The 26,626-nt window shown below is 41.8% G+C and overlaps 1 protein-coding gene across 1 annotated transcript in view; it reads right to left on the reverse strand.

The window, feature by feature from the left end:
- Positions 1-24,796, reverse strand: part of SHC3 (SHC adaptor protein 3) — a gene marked incomplete at its 3' end in the record, with an annotated part of 120,053 nt that extends 95,257 nt beyond the window's left edge. The window contains exon 1 of the mRNA XM_084237942.1: positions 24,331-24,796. Within this exon, the coding sequence (XP_084094068.1) occupies positions 24,331-24,789 (459 nt within the window). The 5' untranslated portion in view covers positions 24,790-24,796. The remainder of the gene's footprint in view (positions 1-24,330) is intronic.
- Between the last annotated feature and the right edge of the window lie 1,830 nt (positions 24,797-26,626).

Consider the following 26,626-nt stretch of genomic DNA (forward strand, 5'->3'; position numbering starts at 1 on the left):
GGAGTAGGAGAGGGAAGATTAGGAAGCAAGACACAATCTTTATCATCAGTGAAATTAACTGTCATGCCTAAATGTCCCTCAGTTGTGTTTTCATATATAATAATCTGGAACTAAAGTCCCATGTGACGATGAAGGGTAATGATAGGATACAGTCTCTTGTCTCCTTTGGACTAGAATATTAAACCAAGTATTAAAAAATACTGTTCAACCTTGTGCAATATATCTTAAGCTAATTTTGAGTGGCAGATGCACACACTACAGGTGGCCAATTTCATTAGTGAGGAATGCATGCTGAACCATGTGTACACATGATACTCCACCACCACCATAACCAGGTAGTAAAGTGGGAAAAATAGTATCAAGTGTGGGTAGTATGTGGAGCAATAGGAACTCTCCTTCACAGCTGGCAGGAGTGTCAATTGGGCAAACAATAGGGAAAACTGTTTGGCTTTTTCTCCTGGAGCTGAACATGTGCATACCCTATGAACCTGCAATTCCACTCTGAAGAAGTGAAACCATTTGCCCACAGAAGGAATGTACAGGTGTACCTCATTTTTCTGCATTTTTCTTAATTGTGCTTCACAGAAATTCGCTTTTCACAAGTTGAAGGTTTGTAACTGCCCTGTGATGAGTCAATTTCCAACAGCTCAGATAATGTTTAGCATTTTTTAGCAATATTTTTAATAGAAGTACATATATTGTGTTTTTAGACATAATGCTATTGCACACTTAGTAGACCATAGTCTAGGGTAAACATAATTTTTATACGCACTGGAAAACAAACAAAAAAATCATGTGACTTGCTTTATTACAGTATTCACTTTAATTGCATTGTCTGAAACTGAACCCAATAGATCTCCAAGGTGTGCCTGTACAAAAATATTCTTAGCAGGGGCCTCCCAGGTGGCACAGGGTTTAAAGACACAGGGCTATTAAGCTATTGGCAGCCACTGCAGCAAGAGTTCCATCCCTGGCCAGGGAGCTGACCCTCAGGGTGAGCAGACCTCTCCCATCTCACCTGCTGCTGCCCTCAGCTGTGTCTTTCAGTCAATCTGCCTATTCTGCTCCCCACTCTGTCTCTGGTGAATCCTCTCACCCCCCTGCACCTCTGGCCTGAACCCCAGTTCTTGTATGCATAAATAAATAAATCTCTAAAAAATATTCATAGCAGAACTATTCATAATAGCCCTAAACTGGAAAGAAAACCAAACATCATCAACAGTGGAACAAATAGTTATATATATATTCACGCAACTGGTGATAATACAGAATGAGGATGAGACCCTCAACTACATTCATTGACTTATGTCTGCAACTGGAAAAAAAGAAAAAGGTCCTTCAACCATGCCCGTCATTCAGTAAATGCAGACATGAGCCTCAGCACTGGGTAGGACCCACTGAACAAGGCAAAGTCCTCTACTTACTGAGCCTGGAAGAGTAGGATATATATATATATGTTATATTGTTATAGGTTATATAGGTTATATTGTATATAACCTATATATAGGTTATATATATCCACTAATATATATATATTAGTATATATAATTTTTATATAATATGAACATATGAATATATAAATTTATATTTATAAATTATAAATAAATATAAATATATGTAAATTAAAGATAAATATATATAATTCACTTATATATATTCACTAATATATATATTCAATAATATATATATGTATATATATTAGTGAATACATCAGTCTACACCCGCCTACTGGTTTCACGGACCAACTCCCTACCTAAACTGCCCAACCAGATTTTTCATCCACACATTTCTAGCGTCCCATGTCTCCTGTCTGCATCCCTTCTTCCCTGACCTCCCTTCCTGGGATCCTTTCAATCCTTAATGGTCCACATCAAATATTATCACCAAGTCCCTCCCTGAGGAGCAGTGGTCCTCATCCTGTGCGAGCTCTCTCTCCTTCTGTCGCTGTTGACCTCCTTCCTGTTTGCACGATGACTTTTTCAATTTTTTATTATGTCACAATGCTTGGTCCAGAGAAGGTAAGGAAGTCATGCTGCCAAAATTTCAAAATAGAGAACATTTAAACTCTTCAGTCCCTCTGCCATTGTTATCCTCACCCTCCCTGTCAATTCCCTAATACCCCAGTTTGCCTCCAAATATAGAGGTCGTGCTCTGGACCACCTCCCCAAACATCATCCCCAAACTCAGCTCAGGCCCCAGCGCCATCCGAGAATCCCTCACTCCGAGGAATCTGTGTCTTTATTCCTCCTTGCATTGCCAATATCTCAATGGAGTTGGAACAAAATAAATGTTTGTTGAACACATTCATCAAGGGTTAACCAAGTTAAAGAGGCTCTCAACATCCCTCCAGTGATCAGAATTAGAAAGCTTATAAAACTTCATTTGATAATGCAAGAATCTCATGAATCACAATTTTTTCATTAACTTTTTATTTCACTTATTAATACCAATTTGTACTGGCTTGTGATATGTCATGTACTTGGAACAGTCTCTAACTGTGTTTCCCTGAAATTATTCTGGAATGTGGATATTTTTCTGTCAAACAGGGTTTTCCCTGTAGCTGTATTAATCCAAATCAATGTCTGAGACTATGTATTTGCAGTTAAAGAGCAATGGGTGGGGAGGGTGGGGTAGTGGCTCTTAACAGAAAGATAGGGATAAGTGGTGCATTTTATTTGCCACAAATATGTTTGTAATTATTTCAAAATTTAAAAAAAAAACAAATTTAAGGAAGAAAAAAATTAGACCATAACATTATTACAATAAATTTCAAAGTTTTTTCTCCATTTATCTAGCTGCCAATTTCTTACCCCTCTGTTACAGGATCCTAGAAATGGACACAGGGAACACTTTACTGGAGCTATGGGTGCATTTCCTAAAACATCAATAAATTGACATTTTTCCAAATTGAATCAACGCTTAGAGTTTCCTAATGATTAATTATAATATTAAATGGAATATCTATTTTGTAAGTTAACTGCCCAATTACTAAGTCTAAATGTTAACCGGGGTGTGCCTTTTAAGCTAAATATTCCACAATTCAGCACTTATTTAGTTCTTCTATACGAAAAGCCCTCTAATATAAAATTGAACAAGGAAAACTACTGACCCCCAAATTCCACTCCTGTCTTATGTCCCTGTGAAAACATGAGGTTAAGCTCTGTGAAGGGCACCTCACTTTTGCAGATCCAGGAAAGGCAAAATCCCTTTAAACTTGCAGGTACTCCTGCATTTCACCTAAGAGTGAGAGGAGAGAGGACTTAGGATGTGCACAGTCAAGGTTACAGACATGGGACGCTAGAAGGTTGCTGGCCTCCGGGGTGATCCTCAGCAAACTACTCAGCCTTTAGAATGTGTGTTTCCTCCTATGTTGATAGGGTTGTGGGAAGAGTGGATTTTAAACAAGTGGCACTACAACACAAGTTATTAATGCCAGCATTATGTACTATTTTCTGGATATGAACTCTTGCTGCACAATACGTTCCTATAAGCATCTCCTGTGGCTTTTCATACAACTTGTCCATTTTTCACATCTGCCTATGGTGTTTGACAGGACCTTCCCCCCAATCTTTGCCAATAGCACGGAGTGGTTCATTTCCATTTTGTTATTGATCTGAATATCATCATTTTTCAAAATGAACTTTATTGCTTCAGAAATGAGATTGTATTTAAACCGTCAGGCCTTGGGCCTCCCTGTTGGCGCAGCAGGTTGAGCACAGCGGGTTGAGCGCAGCGCTGTGAAGCTGTCCGCAGCCTCTGCAGTGCTGGTTCAATTCCTTGCTAGCCAGGGAGATGCCCACATGGCACGGCAGACCTCTCCTGTCTCCCCCACTGTTCCCCTCAGCAGTGTTTTCGGTCCTTCTGCCTGTTCTGCTCCCTGTTCTGTCTCTGGTGAATTCTCTCACTCTCCCACGCCTCTGGACTGTACCCTAGTGCTTGTATAAATAAATAAATCTTTCAAAAAAATAAAAAAATAAACTGTCAGGCCTTGTCTCTTTCACCTAATCTAAGGACATAACGAAAGGGACAACAAGAGGCTGACTTTTCTACACTTTTCTTAAGGCCTTTCCACACTGTTCCTAAAAGCTCCTCCTTTCGGCTAGACATTCAAATCTCCAATCCTTGATCAAATCAAGTTTTCCTTTATCTCTGGTTCATTTTATCTCACATGGCTGAATGTTTTGTAATGTTTTATTGAGATAAAATTTACATGCCATAAAACTTTTCAACTTTTCAAAGTATACAGTTGAATGATGTTTAGTATTTTCATGCTATTGCCCAACCATTCTTACTATTTAATTCCAGAATATATTTATGGTACCCAAACAAATCTAGGTAAGGACCCATTAGCAGTTCCTCCCCATTCTGTCCCCACCCCAACTCCTGGCAACCACTGGAAACAGAGTTGCCAATTCTGGACATCTCTGGTAGTATGTGCCATTGTGACTGACTGACCTCTCAGCCTACTGTTCTTCAAGCTTCACCCAAGATGTAGCATGATTCAGTGTTTCATTCCTTTTTATAGTTGAATACTATTTCACCATATGGTAGTCCACATTCTGTTTATCCATTCTGCAGTTTTATGGACATTTGGTTTGTTTCCAATCTCTAGCTATTATGAACAACACTACACACTGTGAACATGCATGTACAAGTTTTTGTGTGAAGATATATACCTCGAAATTGAGTATTCAATCATGCATTCTCTTGGATATATACCTAGGAATGAAATTGCTGGGACATGTGGTAATTCTCTTTAACATAATAAGAGAAACTGCTAAACAGTTTTATAAAGCAGATGCACCATTTTACATACCCATAAGCAATGTATGAGTTCCAATTCCTCTACATTCTCCCCAACAACACTTGCTATTGTCCGTTATTTTTATTTCAACTGTCCTAGTGGGTGTGAAGTGATATTTCATTGTGGCTTTGATTTGCATTTCCCTAATGACTAAAGATGTTGAGCATCTTTTCATGGGATTATTAGCCATCTGTATGTCTTTTTTTTTTTTTTTGAGAAATGTCTATGTAAACTCTTTGCTCATTTAAAAATTTATTTTATTGTTGAGTTGTAATCATTTTTATATATTCTGGGTGCCAGTACCTTATCAGACAAATGATTTGTAAATATTTTCTCCCATTCTGTGTTTGTCTTTCCACTCTCTTGCGTGTCCTTTGAAGCACAAAAGATTTTCATCTTGATAAAATTAAATTTATCTTTTTTTCCCCCTGATGCTTTTCCTTTTGGTATCTTATCTAAGAAACCATTGCTTAATCCAAGATCACAAAGATTTGTCCTTTTTGCTTTCTATAAGTTTTATGGTTTCAGCTCTTACATTTAGACCTTTGACCCACTTTGAGTTCATTTTATATAACATTTGAGGAAGGGTCGAAGTTGTTCTTTTGCATGTGGAGATCCAGTTGTCCCAGTGTCATCTACTGAAAAGATGGTCTTGGTGCACTGTCAAAAATCAATTGACCATAAATGTAGGAGCTATTTATAAATTCTCATTTCTAGTCCATTGATCTATATGTCTATACTTAGGCCACTATCATACTGTCCTTAAATCAGAAAGTGTGATTCTTTAACATTGTTCTTCTTTATGGAGATTGTTTTGGCTATTCTAGGCATGACTGCATTTAGAAATTATTTTATTCATTATTTAATTAAGTCTATTTGATTAGTTTGATTAGTTGGTTAGCTTCTGAATTCTTCACTAGAATGCAAGCTTCAAGAGGGCAGAAATTGTCTCTTATTTTGTCTCCAGTTATATACTCAGTACCTGAATAGAGCCTGATACATAAACTTAGTGCAATTTGCTGAATAAGTGAACGAATGATTGAATAGTCAATTTCTAAAATGATAAATATGGAAACAGAACAAATATTCAAAAATTACAAAATGACAAAGACAAATGCTAGACATTTGCATTTAGATGCTGGACAAAGTAAGATACTTGAAAAATTAGACTAATAAACACCATGAGTGCTCTGACATTAAGAAGGAGCAGGGAGAGAGGAAAGGACACGGGGACATAAGGGCTGGTGGTGGTGAAAAATAATAATAATAATAATGGCATCCTAAGGTAAGTATTTCTTCATATGTGAATAAATAAATAAATATTCAAAACCAGGAAAATGTATAAGTAAATTATAATCCATTGATGGGGCAAAACATTGTATAGTCATTGAAAACCATGTCTTCCAATAATATTTTGTGATTTGGAGAATCACTGATATCGATTTCAATTTTTCATAAATGAGAATAAGGTTTGACAATATGGAGATTTCAATAGAAGATATCATGGAAGATTATAATTACAGGTAATTTTAATTTTCTTTATGTTTTTTCTTTTTTAATTTTTCTATAATTAGTATGTATTGCCTCCATTAAAAAAGCTAAAGATTATTAATTACAAGTATCCATATTTGTCAAATTATGCATAGACTTCCAGGTTTGTAATAACAGTCAATGATTCCCTGCCCTGACTTTTGATGTTAGTGGAACTTGTCTCCAGTGACTTGAATGTCTTCAGAGTTTGTCAGGTGGTTGGACACAGGAAATTAGAAAATTAGGATTAGATGTGAAGTGTAACAATCACTATAAGTAAGCTCCTGCCTGAGTTTTCTCCCTGGTGACTCATGTGAGAGTCAACCATGGTGAGAGTCAAGGCCCAGGGAAGTCTGTGAATGTCATGGCTTTCATCCAAATGGACAACTCTCCCCAATGGGAGCCAGGGGGCCTTAACATATGTAAGTGCTACTAGTCATTCTAGTAAATAGAGTTCAAACATCATCAACTTGAAGAACATGTGGCAACTAATTTTAAATTCAGGAAAAATTCTGCTCCAGAGGGCATAGGTTTGAAAAATCTTTTAGAACCATTAAAGTTAACTTGGACCAATGGTCTCAGTGAGCCCACCTAATCATCTATGTTTAACCGTTTAATGAGCTCACTACAAACAGCTACGTTCAATAACACCATCTTAAAATTTTGAAGTCAATAACTGCCCACCACTCCCCCTTAAATAATATGGTGTACTTTTGTCTGTGTTGTTATTAAATAATTCCAGGGTCCAATATGACATGATTTAGTAAAACAAAAGTTAAGATTATTTATTATGAATATATATAGATACATACACTTGAGAGAAGGAGAATTAGGTTAATTTACCTAACCAACTTTATGTGGGAATTTGTCATTAAGGACATAAATTTATAAAATTTCCTCTAAAAATTATCTCAAATTTATGTGAAAATAGGGTAGCTCCGTGGCACAATGGACAGTGCTTTGGATTTCTAATTCAAATTTATTTGAAAGTTACTCTCCACACCACAGAAATAGGACATAACAGCAAAATTTTGGTCAAGATTGTTAGCATTTTTCATTTAAAAAGTCATAGACTTAATCTAATCAATTGTGGCAGAAATCAGAATAGTATATCCCTTAGGAAGGCAGTGACTAGGTGAGGCACAAGAGAGCCTAGTGTGGCTATGAATATGCTTCAGATCTTAGTGGGGAGCTTGCATTGGTGTGATGTATGTGTACGTGTGGTGGGTTCAACACTTGCAATTATTTGGACTAGTATCTTCTCAATAAATAGAACTAAAAGATTATTGCTTTTAAAGGAGCCCTTAAAAATATTCTATTTTTAATGCTCATCTTTTTCTGATAAATGATGTATGTTCATTATAAAAAAAATTTGGAAAATACAAACAAGCATCAAAAAATTAAAATATTTTATAATCAACCCACCAGAATGATTATGATGAATGTTGCTTGAATCCTGTGTTAGCTCAGCTTCTGTTCATTGGCTATTAGGACAGAGGTCACTGGCAAGTTTTTTGTCAATACCATCAACTTCTGCTCTGGAAGTTGTGGTCATGTGGAAACTGCCCATGCTGGATGAGGATAACCATCCATGCTACTGCCTCCCAAAAGGCTTCACAATCAGTTGCTGGTTACTACCTTGTCATTTGCCTCCCATGGCAGGTCTGTGCTGTTCCCACTGAAATTTCCAAAGATGATTTGCACAACTGGCAAACCAAAGAATCCAAAATTGATGCCAGGAAGAACACTCAGTCAGTTCCGGCTGTCATCCCACAGAGTCTCAAACTCATGTCAACATCTAGTGAAATAGATTGACATGCTTTAGTAAGCTGAACTGACACCGGGTTAAAGTCACAATCTTGTGATATAACAGCACTCTTTCTTGAATAATGCAAATGAATAATCAACCTCTTTGGCTGAAGGCAGAGATTGGCCCTGATTCACAGAATTTTGGCTAGGTAAGCTGTGGATTTAATGACAGATCTGTGGATGGCTCAAATAAGGAACATTCATCTGCTCCCTGCCAGGCACAGAGCCAATTACCCTACAAACATTCATTCACTTCACTCCTCCTGGTGACCTTACAAAGACAGTGTTGTAGTCACCCCAGCAGGAGGAGGCTCACAACAAGCATCTGTCCCAGGAAGTAGACGATTAAGAGTTACAGTTGTTCATGTGTCCAGAAAACCCAGGATATCTCTTGTTACAGGCAAAGCCTACCTTTCTGAACCAGAAATAGTTTCTGGTGTGGCAAGGCACAAGGGCACACACAGGTGAGCACTGAGGACAGTCTTGTGGGAATAAATGGGTTGGGTAATGAAAAAGGTGATGACCCACTTTCATTTTCCTACCTCTTTTGTCAGATTTTTTTTTTTTTTTCAAATCCCATACTGTTAATTCAGGGAAGAATTAGCCACTAGGTTACATCTGAAACCGAAGTTTCCATAGCTAGTGTGACAATTCTCTTTTAATCTTTCACTTCACAAATTATATTAATACAAATGCCATATAGGCTTTCATCAGAAGAGCTGGAATGCCTCTGTAAATGTTAGCTGGTGGAGTGTGTCATCCATCTCACTTATGACAAGGAAGCTGAGTCAGAGAGAGGAAGTATGACTGGGGTTTGGTTCAAAGTAAACCACTGTGCTTCATTTCATCTGAAAAGCACAGCCATGCAATAGGCCACATCTGCTATTCAAAGTCAAAGGAAAAGAGGGAAGAAATATTCCAAAAATACATGTTGGTATCGCAGTTAAAGCCACCCTCTGGTTAAGGTGTGAAGAAGGAAAAGCTAACCAGTCTTTTTTATTCTAATGTTTCCATTCAACAGTCTTGTCCCCACTCTCGCACCACATTAGCTATTTGGTCTTAGAAAATGTGTTCTCTCCTCTTGAGTTTTGGTTTTCTTCATTATCACCATCACTACCTTCTCCCCAGCTCTACAAAAGGTGATAGGAAAAGGTTGCCTTTGATATGACCTCCTTAACCCATTGCTGCTGGACACCTTACTGGCCTCTTGCCACATTTTTGAACCAGATCAGTCTCTTTTCCTGAGGATTAACTCTGCTGGGATTACTTAGTCTCAACACTGGGCCTCCATGTCACTGGATGGAACTGTCTCTTGCCTGGATTTATATTCCACTCTGTGCCACAGGCCCTTCTCCTGCAGGCCACCTCACTCAAACTGCTCTTAGGTAGCCATCAGTCCATGGTCTGGACTCAAAGGGCTGAGAACAGGGACTATGCCATGGAAGCCCATTTCATTCCTGCTATTGGTAATTACTGCCTTATTTCTATTTATCTTTGTCATTCTCATTGGATTTATCCCCCTTATTGATTTTTTTCAAAGAATCAGATTTATGTTTCATTGATTGATTTCTATTGATGTTCTCTTTTCATTTTATTGATTTTTGCTTTTATTGGTATTATTTCCTTCCAGCTACTTATTTTTGGTTTATTTTGTTCTCTTGTAGTATCATTAGATACACACTTAGATTATTGGTTGGAAAACATTTCTCTTTTTCTAATGTAAGCATTTGGCACTACAAATTTCCCTTCTGGCACCATGCTAGCTGAGTCCCACATATTTTGTATGTTGTCATTTCATTTTTATTCAATCCTATGTACTTTTTAAATTTCCTTTGAAACTTTTCTTTTGTCCCTTGGGTTATCTGCAGGTAAATTGTTTAATTCCATGTGTTTGGAGACTTTTCAGTTGTCTTTCCTTGTTGATTTCTAATGTGATTCCTTTGTGGTTGGAGAACACATCTTATGTAATTTTAGTTCTTTTAAGTTTGGAAGATTTGTTTTATGGCCTAAGATGTTTATTGTGGTTAATATTCCATAGACACTTGATAAGAACTCTTGTTATGCTGTGGTTTCATGGAGTACTCTGCATATAAATTAGATCCTATTGGCTCATTATGTTGTTCATCTTTTTATATCATTGCTGATTTTCTACACAGGAGCCTATAAATTGCTCAGAGTGGGTTGTTGAGGCTTCCGACCATAACCGTGAATGTACGCAAGTATTTCTGCACTTATTTTTATTATAAAATGAGTTTATATTGTGCATGTACATTGTTGCATCTTGTTTTTCTCTTCCAAAAGTACCTTGTGAAAATCTCTTCCAGTCAGCAGTAACAGGATTCTAATTCACTGTTTGAAATAGTTGCACATTAGTGCATGGTGTGAATGCACCAGAACTTGTTCTCCCATTGCATTGTGGAACATTCACTTTGTCTGATACATAATTTCCAGTGACAATTCCTTCTCAATTTTAGTCCTGAGTTTTGATGACAGAGGCTATGTGATGACTTTAACTGAGTGGCCTGTTGTAGGTAGTGGATGGAGGCAGAGGTGAATCTACACTGAAACTTTGATAAAAGGAAGTTAGAAATCAATAACTTTGCTCATAGATCCTAATGAACGAGCCACATGTAAGTCCTGCCATCTTTTATTAGGAAATAGGGTAGCTATGTCTCAAAAAAGAGGAAATTATCCTCAGTCATGTAGCTATATGAGCTAAGATCTTGATAATACCTAGGAGAGAACAAAACTCTGAAAACAGAATAAACCCAACTCCAACCAGACTGCAATTCCACCAAAATTTTTATGTGGACAGAGTGTTTTAAAAGTAATTTACAACTGAGATGTAACCAGATAAGAGAATCTAAGATACAGAGAGATCGAGACAGCTGACAGAGTGATATATGCTTAGCTTGGAGAGGAGAAGCTGCCTCCAGGGCTGTTGCTTGGGAGGAAGAACAGTTCTGCAGGATACAAGAAGGCAAAGGTCAGCAGATGGAGGGAGGTCATCAAGTGCAACCCATCAGGGGCCAGCAATGGGCTGGTTCCACCACTAAATAGGGGGCTCCAGCCATTAAGGACACAAGCAGAGCCAGATTCCCAAAGGGCCTAGCCGTAGGCAAGAGGGAGGGAGAACTGAGTGCATTCCGACTCTACAAGGCTACAGTCCATGTTACAAAGGACAGCTCACCCCTCAGTTTCTCTCTAACTGCAGCCAGTATACAGCAGAATGCCCTGAGCCTTGGGCAAATTCTGTGCCCACTTCCACCCCCAAAGCTTTCCTCTTTGTGATTCTTCTGCTTGAATAGCCTCCCCTCTCCACCTATCAAGATCTGATAACTGATGACTCTAGCCCACTGGCCTCTTACCCTGCCATTAGTATCTCACCAAACTTGAATTTTTTTCTTTAAAATGGAGAAGATTTTCCTGCCCAACTGGATCATCACTTCCTTTTGGAAATTCACTCTTTTACCATCTACAATGTACCTTCCCACAGGACAAAGCAAGCAACCGAGTCTTCATACTGTTGACACATTCATTTCCTCTGTTCTTTTTCATGAATCTGGGTGCTTAATTAGAGCTGGGGGCACATGGGAATGGTCAGGAATTTAGCTTTCTATTTGGAAATGTGCTGGTAAAATTCGGCTATACAAATAGCAAAGACAAACAACAGAGAACTTTTAATTAGGGAGATGAGACATGTATTTTAAAAGGATAAATGACCACATTAACAGAAAATGATAACAAATATACTTATCTTACTATGTGCTATTTAAAAAAAAAAACCTTTAAATAATTCTTTAACCATTTCAGATTTTATTTTTTCTTTGGAAGAGCAAAGCTAGAGAAAAAATTTCATAACTTATAAAAGTGTATAAAATAATAAATGTCCTCCATAATAGTAAAAACACAGAAGGACTCACTTTATAATCAATAGTGAAATAGTAATCTTTGCTAAGAAAATTGATCATTGTATTCCAGGTGGCAACCAATGCAATAAAAAAAGAAAAGAACTAACATCAGCTAAAATTTATTATACATGCAAGCAAAGTATTTGCCCAATTAGAAACATGCAGAATGTTCATTTTATTATTTGTGAGAAACTGGAAACTATCCACATGTCTAACAACAGGGAACTGTCTAAATGTTAACCTATCCATAAATTTGAGTATTAAGCAAACACCCAAAAGAACGGGACAGCATTACAGGTACTATTACTGAAAGATTTCCAAGACCTATTAAGTGAAAAGTGCAAGTCACAGAACAATGCTTATAGAATGCTTTGTTTTGTGTAATAAAAAGGAAGAAAAGATGAAAAAAAAAAAAGGTATGTAAGCAGAGTCCTGAAATGTGCAGGGTTCTGAAATGTCAGCAGAAGGTTGATGACGATTATCTCAGAGAGGAAGAATACCAGAAGTATTGGAAAAGGAGTTGAGAGGAAACCATCTCTTTTCACTACAAATATCTGTTTTGTTTGAAACATTTCATTGAGGTTTTAATCATTTATTTTTTTTTTAAAAGATTTATTTATTTATACAAGCACTGGGTACAGTCAGAAGCGCGGGAGGGTGAGAGAATGAATTCACCAGAGCCAGAAGGGAGAGCAGAGCAGGCAGACTGATGAAGTACACTGCTGAGGGGAGCAGCGGGCGGCAGGAGAGGTCTGCGCGCCATGTGGGACCCTCGCCCAGGGGCCGGGGATCGAACCAGCGCTGCAGAGGCTGCGGGCAGCTTTGCAACCCAGCGCTCAACCGCTGCACCACCGGGGAGGCCCTTTAATCATTTATTTTTATCAAATTTAAAAAGAAGAGTCTTTCCGAAAGCAACCATCTGGCAAGACCATTTACTTTAATGCAATACTCAAGGCAAGAAACGGAGAGGCATAAATCAAGACAAAAGGAAAGGAAAAGAAGGAAGATTTGCAATCTCGTTGAGTAGATGTTAGTTTAGTGACTGAACAGATGCAATGGACTTAAGAAACAGAAGCATTCTAAGATGGCTGTGAGGTCATGAATTTGGGGAAGTAGGTGATCAGTGACAGCACTAAGTAACAAACAGAAAGTGCTTGGGAAAAGTCATGAATTCAATCTGAGACATGCTTCACTTAGGAGGCCTGTGAAACGGAGGATTGACAGTTGCATGTCGGTTACCGACACAAATCTGGGCTCCATGTACACTGTGGTCTACAGTCTGTGAAGCTGATCCAAGCCATATCACTGTCATGCTGTCTAATTGTCTTCTAAGTGTCTTCCCTTTCATTCCTGCCTTTTCAATCTGTTCTGTGTACAGTGATAGAAAATCTTTCGGAAAATTTTTAGTGCTTCCCACCGTACTTCCCTGGCCTCACTGTCCCTGGGTCCAGCCCCTATCACCGTCTCCCTGTCTCCATACACTCCAGCCACACTGGATACTGTTTCTACCTCTCCTCCTAGAATGCCCCCCACATTCACACACTCATGGGTCAGCACACATAGATTGTGATCTTCCTGGGCAACTTCTACTCATCATTTCAGGACATCACTCCTTATCATCTCCCTAGAGACTTCATGTTTGATTTTAACATCACTGACACCAATCTGTGCCACCATATTTTCTCTCTCCTATTCCTTCATTGACACCAAAGAGCAGGTAGCATGTCTGTTTAATTTGCCTCTTCATCCTCAACTCCTAGCACAGGCTATCCCAAAATGAGATCTCAATTATATCAATTGGATGAAACAATTGATTAGCATATTGGTGGAATAATAAATTCACGATAGATGAGCAGAGAGGTGAGATTGTTTCCCCCAACAATCCAGAAACAGAAAGAAGCAAAGAGGACTGTCTGCACAGAAGCTGCAGAGGAAGGCCCTCCAAGGCAGTTACCAGGAGTCTTGGAGAGGTTTGGGAAGGGGGTAAGTGGGCAAAGAAGTGAAATGGTTTTAAATTTTGTAATTAGGGGGTCACTAAGGAACTTCCTCCAGACATTATCTATGGATGAGAGAAGTCAACTGTCATATATTGACATGACTACAAGAGAGAAAGTGGAAGAATGGATGCATAAAGGGGAGGCCAGTTTAGGTTGAAAGAGGCCTAATGAGGGTCTCTTTAATTTAAAAAGGAATTATACTATATATTACATTTTTAAAAGGTAATAAATACTCAGTACTCCCTGATCACTATATGACATTTTGCTCTGGTCTACTTTGAGTTAGGACTCAGCAAAGTCCTGTCACTGCTCAGCCTACCCACCTCCAGACAGCTCCAGGCCGGTAGTTATTACACCACAAATGGTAGCAAAAACCACAAATCATAATTTATTTGTTCAGAGAGCCAAGCGTTAACCATTTATTAACACACCCCTGACTGGGGGTCTCGTCCAAGCTGGCAAACAGCAGGAGTGAGATTGGGGGCCATCTGAACCCCCTCCTTGCCACTGCTTGGTGAATTGTATTCTCCCATGTGAGACAGTAAGTTGCTCTGCAGACGGGGTTACTATCTATTACAGGAGCTGCTACTTCCAGTGGTGAAAATCACAGCTCAGTTCTTTAGATAGTGCAGCCATTACTGCCTCACAAATAACCATCCTTAAAAAAAAGCAGTATCTCCGGTGAGAGCCTGGGGTTGGGCCTGGAGGTCCTGAGCCATGACCTCAGGTTACAGCCAAGTGTGAAGACCAACACTTCTGCACTCTGCACCAGTCTCCTGCAGTCACGTGGCCATGGCGAGTCAGAGGATGGAGACTTCTCAAGATCGTGCACTCAGGAGAGGCGTCCTCTGGCCTGGGGCTGAGCCGCTTGCCCACTCATGTCCCTTCTTGCAGGCACAGCCTGGCTCCCTGGCAAGCCTGCCCTATCACTCTCTAAGGTCACAGTTTATTTGCTTGCTACTCTTTGTTCTTTCACTCGTTCGAGGCGCACACATAGGAGCTCATATCAAAAGGCCTTTTTAAAAAAAAATCCATGGCAGTATAATTGCATCTGCATGTTATTATTGTTATTATTATTATTTGCAATTTAGAAAAAAAGTAGTTTTTCTGTTGTCATTTAAGAGAGGGAGGGCAATACCTAAAGAAAATTAAACAGCAAACTCTACCCAGGCCCCCAGAAAACACTTGCCAGAGCTGATAAAGCCTGGATTGAGACAAGAAATTCCCAGAGAGGAGAAAGACGCCCCCTCACCCCAACCTATAGGCAGGCAATAAAGTCCGAGGATAATAAATAAGACGCACCCAGAGCAGGGCAATTCCTCAAAACTGGACGGTTTCTGGACATTAGAGCAATTCCCCTAAACAGGACAAGCAATACCTCAAATAACACAAATGCTCTCCCACTTCCAAGGCAAGGGCAGAGCTGTCTGACAGCATGGCAACTCAGGCCATATGGCCCCCTGCTCCAAGCTGCTGCCCCGCACAGCAGAAGGGGGAGTGACTTAGAAACTGCTGCCTGGACAAATAAGCCAACACTCTGGGAGCACCTGCACAGTGCACCCCAGAAATGGACCAAGTGATCAGGTTCCTGAACTCCATTTAAGACTGGAGCCCCCACAATTCCTTGCATTTGTTCTTACCAGGATTCTCCCACCCAGGGACCTCTCCCTGGGTGTTCTTTTATTCTGTCTCTAAATAAGCTGCTTTTGCTTTTGCTAAAGATGTAGCTGTGAATTCTTCTCACACCATAATCAAGGACCAGGGAACTCCTAAATCCAGGAATTCCAACACCTGACTACATTTCCAATTCATGACGTGCCTTGATGTAGAAACTTTTTTTTTCCCTCCTGGGGACCTCAGCTCATGGTTGACAAGCAAAATGGCTAAATTTCCTGCCTGTGAGTCTTGGATGGCAACATTCAGTGTGACACCTACATTCCTGTTTCACAGCTCTCCTATTGTTCATATAATGTCCTGCTTCATCTCTCAGGCCCCTGGTTCAATGTCTGCCTAAAGGAAGTCCTCACAAATGTTTGAGGCATCTTTAAAAGTGTCTCTACTTGGTGCCCACAAAACAAAAAAGGAAATCTGAGACTTTTCCAGGTCAGATATTTTGTCATTTCTTATCCTTCGTATCCATTCCTGCAGGGAATCAGAATCTCTATAAGGGTTTTTGGATCAGCTAGTGGTCAAGTCCAGATAAAACTTCAAAAGTTTGTACTTGGTGTGTCAACTTGACTGAACCACAGATTGCCCAGATATGTAATCAAGTATGATTCTATTCTAGGTGTTTTGTGAGGATGTTTTGAATAAATTTAACATTTAAATTGACAGAATGAGTAAAGCAGAGTACCCTCCCCAACGTGGGTGGGCCTTGTCTCATCAGTTGAAGGCCTGAACAGAACAAAATGCTGAACTTTCTGCCCAGGTAAGAGGGAATTCTTCCTGCCTATGGTCTTTGGACTGGCACTTCACACTTAAACTCAAACACTGGCTCTCCTGGGTCTCAAACTTGCTGCCTCATCTTCCAGCCCCTGGGACTTTGCAGTCTCCACTATTATGTGAGTCAATTTCTTACAACAAATCTCTTTCTTTGTATCTGCAGCTCCTGTTGGTTCTATTTCTTTGGAGACCCTGGACTAATACTAAAGCTCTAAGGTCAGCTTGGAAAAGGACCCTTTGCTAAAAGGCTAGTGTTGGCCCCATTGGGCTGGGAGACGAGGTGGTCCAGCAGAAGCTGAGCAGGGCTGAGACAGGGCTGGTGAGAGGTGTCTCCTGGAGCCTGGTGTCCTGTCTCTGAAGGAAAGACCACAGAGGCTATCCCAGTCACTACAGAGCTGCCGGCACCAGCTTGCAGGGACATTGGCGTGCACTGGACATTCACTGTGCTGTCATACATGCAACCACTGTTAAGTCCAACCCTGCAAGTTATTCAAAACCTTGAATTTTGTCTGAGCACCAAGGAGGGAGGCACTGACAGCGCTGCTGATTTGGGGAGGTGGGTGGGTAGAGGTGCCCAGGCCATGAGCTGACCCTGTGGAAGTTGGCTGCTGGTGGTTGAGTGCCCATGGGCTCATTAGACCATTTTCTCCATTTTTTGTATAGATGTGTTTTGTATGTTGCATGCATATTTTCAAACATTGTTAAAATAGTGCTTATATTTTTTAAATAAAAGGCTTTACAAAAAGCTAAAGGACCTCTAAGACTCACAGAGCTGCGAGCAAGAGCAGATACAGGGTCGGTGTGGGATGGGAGTGCTTCTGTGGGGGTCTCGAGCCTGACCGTGTGGCCCTGCCTCCTGAGGCTTACTTTCCATCCTGTCCCTCTCAGGGGTCCCATCTTAGAGAAATAGTTCTGTATTCAGGGACATAAACCTCTTCACCCACATCCTTCTCCAGGTTCAGGGATGACCTGAGCCAGGGATGACCCCAGGACACCTGGGGACCAGGCTCCTCACCAGCTGAGCGCCTTGGGAAATCAGGGGGTCCAAGCCAAGGCCCAGAGGAAAGGCAGCCAGAGGGGCATGCCAAGTCTGGGAAATGAAGAGCTCTGTGGGATCCTACATAATGTGACCCCAAGGCCCAGCAGGATCAAAATTGTGTGCACACACTGTGTCAATCTCCAGGAGGGCTGACATGTCATTGACAATACCCTAAATAGTCATGCTTTCACTCTCTTAGGCCAAAGAGGCACAGCATTCTGTCACTTCCTCTTTGGGGGAAAAAACAAGGTTCCCCAATAATCTGCTATATCTGCTGAAAATCAGGTTAGAGGCTAGTTCTTTGGCAACAATGCCCAAAGCAAGTTGTGATTTTCCAATTTTTAAAAACAGATTTCTTTTTGAGGAGTAGTATTAGACATGTGAAATATTTGCAAAGCAAAAGGCAATAGTATTTAACAGTCTCCGTAGGTCCCTCTAGACTGCGAACAATTATATAGAAAGAAATTTGATTAAATGAAGTTTGTCAGAAGAATCTCAGCAGAGAATACTGTTGGTGTGAGGTTGGGTGGAGGCCAAGTCCCACCAAGGGTTCATACAAGTTCAAATTCTCAAAATTTAGAAGGAAATTTCTGCTGCTTTTTCCGCCCATTTAATGGGTGAAGAGAGGCTCCTCGAAGTGAGTTTTCATGTGAAAGATCAACCATATCTCAAGTGACAACCCAGAGTGGTTTCACAATCAAAAGTAAGCACTGTTAAACAATGAGCTCTTTGACATATTTTTCACATAAGGCCTTGGGCTAACGAGGCGACAGGGTGATGAGGCTCCTTCCTTCAGCTCTCCCTCTGGCTTCCAGGTGTTCCTACAGCTCCCCACAGCAGCCAGAATCATGGCTAGAGAATCAAATCTGGATCTTGCCAGACCAGCTATGAAGCAGCAAGATAAGTCTGAGCCCAGAATCCAAGGGCCAAAAGAATGCACTAGCTGCTACCATCCACTCTGCAAGAGCAGAGGCTGATCCCAGCTAGAAGATTCTAGAAGATGCCAACTTTCCATGAAGAGCAGCAGCAGGCCTCTCCTTTCTGTTAAGCTGGGGGTGTCTGCAGCACCTTCTCAGTGACTCTCCAACAAGATGAGCAGCTCAGCATTGCCGTGACTAGGAAAATTGACCATGGACCAGGATTTTGCTGTGAATAGGGGGTTCACACAGACTCCTAGTCTCCCCAAGTTTTAACTCGTGTCATCTTGATTATTTATCTGCATACCTGGATATTTGTACTCATTCATACTCTGGAATTCTAAAATGATTCCTCAAGGAAAAGTTGCCAATCCTAGTGCTGGGGTAGAGAATAAAACACACCAGCTGTGGTCACACTGGATGGGAGGGGAGAGGAAAATCACATGGGATGACAGGTTTGGTTGCTTTTTCACCTCATCTGAAAATAAGTAATTCTGAACTTGCCAGGTCAAAAACAACTTGCAAGGGTTGTTATGCAATTGCACACACACACCACTGTCAATGTTCAAGTTGTTGTCATGTTACAACATGTGTAAGCACAAATTCAGCTCTCATTCACTCACTAGGGCTTTCTTATCCTGAAAGCCTCCCACCATAAAGACATTTCATCCATCTCATGTTGTAGATTTTATATGCTAAAATTCAAAATTTTTCTTGTCCTTGACCAGGAAATTGCACAACTGGTCACTTCTTTCCTTTACATCTGAAACCATCTAATTTCTTTTAAATTAGTCCATTTAACTTCATTTGTTCTTGGTTGTTTTCATTTTAACTGCTGAATCCTCATTGTGCCCTTTAAGGCCAAGCACCAGGGGTCAGCATACCCCTATACTGCAATACCATGTCCCATAGACCCTCTGCAACTGCACAAGGTCTGGGAATGAAGATCAACCCAGTCATGATACCTGCCTCCACTGCCCCTGGCCAGCCCCAAAGCCAGTCCAGCCCCAGAGCTGGCCCAGTACCACCTGCCCTCTACCTCCTGTAGCAGTATCACAGACACAGAAAGGTCCAGAAAGGTGTGCTGGCCTCCAGAGCCCCACACCCTAAAGTGACCAAGTGGCACTGGGTTCCAAGATCCTGGCACCCACTGGGTCCCCATCTCACCAGGCCACACCCCTGCTCTGAGGCACCATGGTCATCCAGGGACCACAGGCTCCCCACCCCACCACTGTAGGGTTTCCAAATTTGCCGCTGAGATATCATTACTACAGTCCTCAATATATGGCCCTATTCTAAGATGAAGCCCAGTGGAAAGTTGAGGAGCAAAATGCTAATTCTTCATATGATTAGTTTCATCAATAGGCTGTTTTCAGAATTATTTTCTCTTAAGCATGAATATAGAAGAAACGAATGTGATGATCATTAGTTCTGAAAATAGGACATTCAGTGTTTTTTCTTTTTTTTTTTGTCTTACCACCTTTGATGTCAAGGAATTACACATTATAAATATTATGTATGTCCATCTATGAATTGTTCAGTGTATGTGTGTACATTTGAGTAGAGTCCTAATTTTCTTTTCTTTTCTTTTTGTTTTTGTTTTTTTTTTGACATTTACTAAAAGAAAGTAATAACCTTCATTCAAAGTCATCACAAGTTGTCTGTGGTGTGTGTGTGTGTAGTGTGTGCATGCAGTATGTGATGTGAGTGTGGTATATGTAACATGTTGTGTTTGTGTATAGTATGTGTGGATGGTGTGGTATGTATGTGGGATATGTAATATGTGTGGTGTGACACATGTGATGTGTGGTATGGTATGTATATGGTTTGTCTGGTGCGTATGTACATGCACACATTTAACGCATCTTTTTGTGTGAAATAAAAAGACACACTTTCCATATCAAATTGATCATGTTGTCTATTAATCTCAAAAGAATTTCTTAAACTGTTTTCAAACTATTTAAATAATATTTAATTGTAAGTCACCCATATTATGAGATTTTTTTCAATAAAACAACTTTTAAATCCTGTTCCACATCATAGAACAATTGTTTAATCTAGAATTAAAACAACAGTCAAGTCAACCTCAACATAATAATATATATTGGCTATATTTGAAGTCAGTCTGCCAAGGACTGTCTAATGTGACCTTACTCCATAGTTATCAATGGAATATAGTGCTAAGGAAAAGAAAATTTAGATATTTTTATAGATATTAAGACAAGTGAAAAAACCAATTAAGAATAAATTTTAGAGTACATGCAGTTTATAAAGATCACCTATAAAAAACAATAGAACCTTCATAAATAAGAAATAATTTATATCACCATAAATATTATCAGATTCACAAATTAGAGAAACAAAATAATTTTAGAGAGTTCTTACAAAAACAAGGTTTCATTCAAAAAAGCAAACCAATTCAGCATGAGAGAAATTATTTAATAGTTCTCTGATAGTGAAAATGTCCTGTAACTTGGTAAAGGTGCAGCACTCCACCCATGGACACCCGTAGAGACTAAGATAAGCTCCACCAGGGGGCATCTCTCTTTGCCTCATAAAGCTCCATGCTGGGGAATGAATGAGCTACAGAAGCAACAGCTTTCACTTAGGACCCCAAATTCTCACCAAGGGCACTCAGTAGGTCCCACATGTGGTCACTGCATATGCTTGTGTGAGTCTGTGGTGTGACAAGCAGAGGGGAGGGGCTATTCTTTGGGGTACCCAGGGGCTACCGGCTAACCCAGGTACAGCCTCATGTCAGAAGATCAAGGCCAAACTCAAGGCCATGTTTGTCTTCCCATGACTTTTCCACTTGGCCACTGACTTTCCTTAAGAGCTGCCTCGACATGTTCACATCTGTCTTTCCCTCCTAAAGAATGCTCTGTGCATCTGGGTGAAGCATGGGAGTTTGCTTTTCGACACCACTAAGGACCATCAGCAGCACCCCCAGGCACTAGGGGTCCTATCCAGCTTGGGCAGAAGCTGAAGGTGCACTGAAGCATAATCAAGATCTGTGTTTTTATTAGTCTTTTAGGTCCAAATTTAGAACAGTTTTTTTTTTTAACAGAATTAAAATTAGTGAATATATTAACTGTCCTTTGCTGTTGGACCCTTCTTTTCTGTATATCAAGGGCATGCTTTCCAGTTCTTTCCCTTTTGTGTGACCAAAAGAAAAAACAAGTGGCAGACATCTTTATGGGGTTCCAAAGTGTTACCCACAGAGGCCACCAGACACAAATCCAATCCTGGGGGTTGCAAATTCAGGAGGCTGTCCTGTCTGCATGAGCTTGTGCTGATATTAACAGCAGACTCAGTAATGGCATGCAGGGCTAATTAATCATGCTCTGAGCTCTGAATTCTGGTGTTGCTCAGAACTTTTTCCATTTGTAAATTTTATATGCTTCATTAATTAATCTTACAACCTGCTGTGCAAATAGTTTGATGTTTCCTAGATTATCCAAACCCACCAGACTTCTTGACTTTGCAGTTTTCACTTCCATGTAAGTAAATTATGTTAAAATATTTTTGAATAAATCTTGTAAATAATATCCTAATATTGTCTGGAGGTAGGCATTTTGATGAGAGGAAAATCTATAATTAACAGCATATGGATTTTCCAGAAAACTGGAAAACATTTGGAGATTTTCCTAAATATAGAAATAAATTTAAGTTAAAGGGAACAATAAGTTCTTTCCCAGCCCCTAGGTTTTTACATTTTTATGCAATCAGATGATAGAGATGATATACAGTCAGATTATAAAGATTTCCACTTTCTATCCACCAGAAATCTTTAAAAGTAAGACACCAGTAAAACTACTTATAAATGAGTAAATAATAATAAATTAAGGGTTTTTTTCAAGTTTGTAAAATTTCAAGAAAATAAGCTCATGGTTTCAAATTCAACCTGGGCAAGGCAGAAATGCGCAACAACAGAGGGTCACGAGAATGCATAAGCATCAAATGTGTGCTTGACACATAGCTTTTAGCCTCTGCTCTCCTTTGCTGTGTGATTTCAAACTTCTCCAAGGAAGCAGAGAACAACGCCTGAGCCCACCTTCACATGACCCCACCATTCACAACCCAGGATAGACTGAGAGCCCTGAGCATCAATCAGTCATGCTATGCAGCCCATTAGTTAAAGCATATTGCAGACCTAGATGGCTCTGGGCAGACCCCGTTCTATGCTGGGGATGTCACAGACCCTAAGCCAACCGGACAGCCATGCACAGCAGCTTCCTTTAAGCATGTCATCATTATTCAGCCACAAGCAATCTTGAGACCTGAATGTCTGCCTTCATTACTCAGAAGGCAAGAGAAAGCCTTAAGAAAGCAAATGATTTTTTTTAGGAAAACTTTAAAGGCATAAGTTTGAGAATTCTCCCTCCATTTGAAAATTGCTGTCCATGTTTCACATGACAAGTATAAAAAGCTTCGCCACAGCTATTTTTCTATTTTAAACATAAGCTTTCCCCTCTATAGAGATGGCAATTATATTAACATACTAGAAGTAACATACTCTGTTTTAAACTCAAACTTGTCAGGCCTTCTAGTTTGGTTTTGTTTTTGGCTCCTGGTTATATAACTTAAAGAAGGATTGCAAAAAGGATATGCATTTTCTTTTATAACAAACTCAACCAGATGTGAATATTTTATGCTGACCTATGTCCCTTTTGGTAAAATATATTAATTAATTTTCAGAAGCTAAGATGAAAATTAAAAGGCATCCACAGAGGGAAAAGAGAGTCCATTTTTAACACTGACGGTCACGTTACTTCGTAAGTACTTTACATGTAAGGATAATTCACAAAGTTAATTGTTTCCTTGAATATTTTGGTTCCAAAATTATCAGGATACAAACTTGTACCTGAGAATGTGGCCTGCTGAATTTCTAAACTGGGGCTGTTGCCTCAATGTATAAATGAAGATTCCTACGTCTTCTCAATGATATTGATAATGTCCTGGGAATAGATTTGTGCCTAGTTTCTGTTTAAAGTCCTACCCTGGAATGACAGTCACTGAAATATGCACCTTTGACCCCTGCACCCTGGTCCACAGGCTGTCTGGCCAGCTGTGGGGCACCGTGTGGCTGGTGGCTGTACAACAGACAGACATAAGCATGTGACAGGTCAACCGAATGGTGCTGCGTATTCACCTTTTAAATATCATGAAATACTGGCACAGGGGAGGAATTTCATGGACCACATCAGACATGATGTTGTAATTCTTGGTGTTGGAGGAAAAAAAATCTCCAGCCTGTGGATGGAGGTGCATCCTCAGCTCCCACTGGCCTATTTAAATGGTAGATACCCTGGAAAGACTGTTCCAAATTCTGCTTCTGCAGCTGTAAACCCAAGCAGTTAGGCACAGACACCAAAGAAAACCTTGCCAGGTGAGAAAGTCCAGCCCATGTTAAAGTAAGACAGAATCTGGCCTGCAAGCCAGGAGCTGGAAGTTCCTTGTGGGAAAAGGAGCCACCCACCCTGCCGCTGGGGCACACACAACCCAAGTAGTGACACCGCATGCAATTCTCCTGGCAGGGGATGCCCTGTATTTCCAAGAGTGTTCCGCCCCCTGGTTAGGCCTATTTCACAGCTCCCAGTGATGGGGCCCTTGCAGAATAGGACACTGGCCGGACACAACCGGAATAGAGGTGGCACAGGCATGCCATGATTGTGGAGACAGGGATAAAACAGGATAGAGTGAGGTCACGGATCGCAAACACCCTCCTGATGGATGGGAACGAACGGCCAGGTTTGTCGTGCTCTGTTACCGGTGCCAGGCGAGCTGGCGGCTAGGAGCATGTGCCTCCTGACCTCCAGGAGACCGCTGCGGACTCTCCCTGCCTGGCTTCCCCACCCAGCGGCCCCGCGCCCTCACCCACCTTCACGACGTAGGTGACTCCGGCGCCCTGCACCTGCTCGCTGGAGTGGGGGGCGCGTGGCGGCGGCTCGTCGCCGAGGCGGCCCTTCCTAGCCGCGCGCATGGCCGGGGCGCGGGGGCCGGGGGGCGCGCTGCCGTCCGGGGCGGCCAGGCTGGGCGCGCTGCAGCTGCCTGAGAGCCGGGCGCCCGCCCGTTCCCTGGCGGCCGACGACAGGCCGCGGAGGCCCGAGCTGGAGAGTTTCAGGTGGGACACCTTGTGGAGCAGGTGGCCCAGGCTGCCCGGGCCATCGTCGGGCGCCCTGCGCAGCGCCTCGCCGGACACTAGGTAGGGGGTCGCCGCCCGAGCCGCGCGCGCCGCCGAGACCTTGCCGCCGCCGCTCACCGACAGGTTGTGCAGAAGGTCATCGACCGATGTCACCGAGTCATTCCTGAAGCGGTTGTACTTGGTGCGTGGAAGCATGCCCCTCCGTGGCCTCGCCGCATGCGCCCGGGCGCTGCTGGTGCCGGCCCCGGCGCGGGCTGCCGCGCATAGCAGGCCAGCCTGGAGCCCCTGGGCGGGACGCGGCGGCCCGGGACAGCCAGCCGGAGGGCGCGGGGCAGCGGCACCCGCCCGCCCGCTGTTAACGACCCGCCCCGCCGCGGCCGCGCAGCCCCCAGCCGGGAGACGGCTGCGGAGGGCTGCACGCTGGCTTTCCAAAAGTCATAGTTTCCTCTGATGAGCGCCCAGCTGCTCGGGGCTGCTCACAGCAAAAGCATGACTCACTCCGAGAGGAGACCCTTCTCAACAAAGGCTCGGTGAGCACTGCAAATCACTTCCTGTAGCAGAAAAAAAAAAAGGGAAAAAAAGAAGAAAAAACCACATACACCCACTGACAGCACTCTAGAGCCAATCAATTCTCAAATTTCCTTCTTCTACCTTCCCAGATATTTCTTTCCAACCTTTGATTTTTCACCTCCCCACCCCCACTCAGCATCTGTGCCAAAGGTAAATTCAGTTCCTTCAGTTGCTCATGAACTTTCTGAAGCCCATTATTGTGGTCCTGGGGTTTTCTCTTCCCTTTCAGCTCATCGGTGAGAGCCCAACAGTGTCTGCCAGCGAGGCGTTAAAATGTGACGAAGCCTTTTTAAGAAAAAGATCTTCAGCGAATCCTCCTGAATTCTGATTTGGAAAGCAGCAGTAATTGTTAAATAACCCCTCCCCCTAGAAAAGGAGATTATTCACTCCCAGGTGAACATAATATACCAATTTCCCGGGTTTTTCTTGTTTCTTTTCAAATCGCCAGAGCGGCCATGACAAGTGTCTTTGTGGCAATGCAGTCCTCCAGAAAAAAAAAATCTGCATATGAACTTCTGCACAGACTCAGGTAAGGTGTCCTCCCTGCTAATTTACAGCAGTCTTTCTCAGCCAGGGTTCAGTCGAATACCTACTTCCAAAAAAAGGAGAGGCTTCTTTGATGAATGGCAACAGGCTCCAGAAATCCATTCCAAAAAAGGGGCTGGCTTGAAGCTTTAGTCCAACTGAATGTATTCAAGCTCTGGAAAAATGCCTAAGAATCGCTACAAATACATTTCAATGTCCCTTCAGTGGTTGTTTTGCAACCCTGCAGTAAGGAAGGAAAAAAAAAAGGCAAACCGCTCTGGTTCCACATCAAATCCACAAGAAAAAAAAAAAAATGATTCTTCTCAGGAGTCAGACGCAGGCTGCAAGTGAAACGCACAGGCCTCCTTCCTCTTGGTTAAGAGCCAGGGCATGGGCAGCTCCCCAAATGTCTGTGGAGACTCAAAACCACTGACCCTGTCACCAAGGTGTCTGCCATCTTCGTCATGCTGGGAGAGGACCTGCCCGGCACAGAGGCTCCCTGTCCAAGTTTCCCGGCTACTTCTGTGCAAGCACATGAATTTACCTCTGACTTGTTATGAGGCCCCCTGAGTCTTCTCACACCCACGGCTAGACATGTGACACATGCAGAGCTTTTTGGAGCAGGGCGTAGCGAATGCCACTCCTGGCGGCCAGCGAGGCCAGCATCTGGGACAGGAGCGCAGAGGAGCGGCGGCTCCCCTCCCAGGGCCGCAGACTTAGCCCAGCAACCGCTTGACTCTCGTTTTTTCCCTTCCCCAGGCTTGCATAGCAACAGCAAACACACACCCCATAAATGGTTGTGGTGGCTATCGAAGCCCCCCCAGATCTAAAGCAAAAATGCCCTATCATTCCCAAACCGTGGTCTTCATTAGAAGCAGACAAAAACAGCAAAATGTGAATGAAATGCTGTTTGTGTGAATGAAAGGGCCGGCGAGCG

Source organism: Talpa europaea (genome assembly GCF_964194135.1).
Source record: "Talpa europaea genome assembly, chromosome: 7".
NCBI lineage: Eukaryota > Metazoa > Chordata > Mammalia > Eulipotyphla > Talpidae > Talpa > Talpa europaea.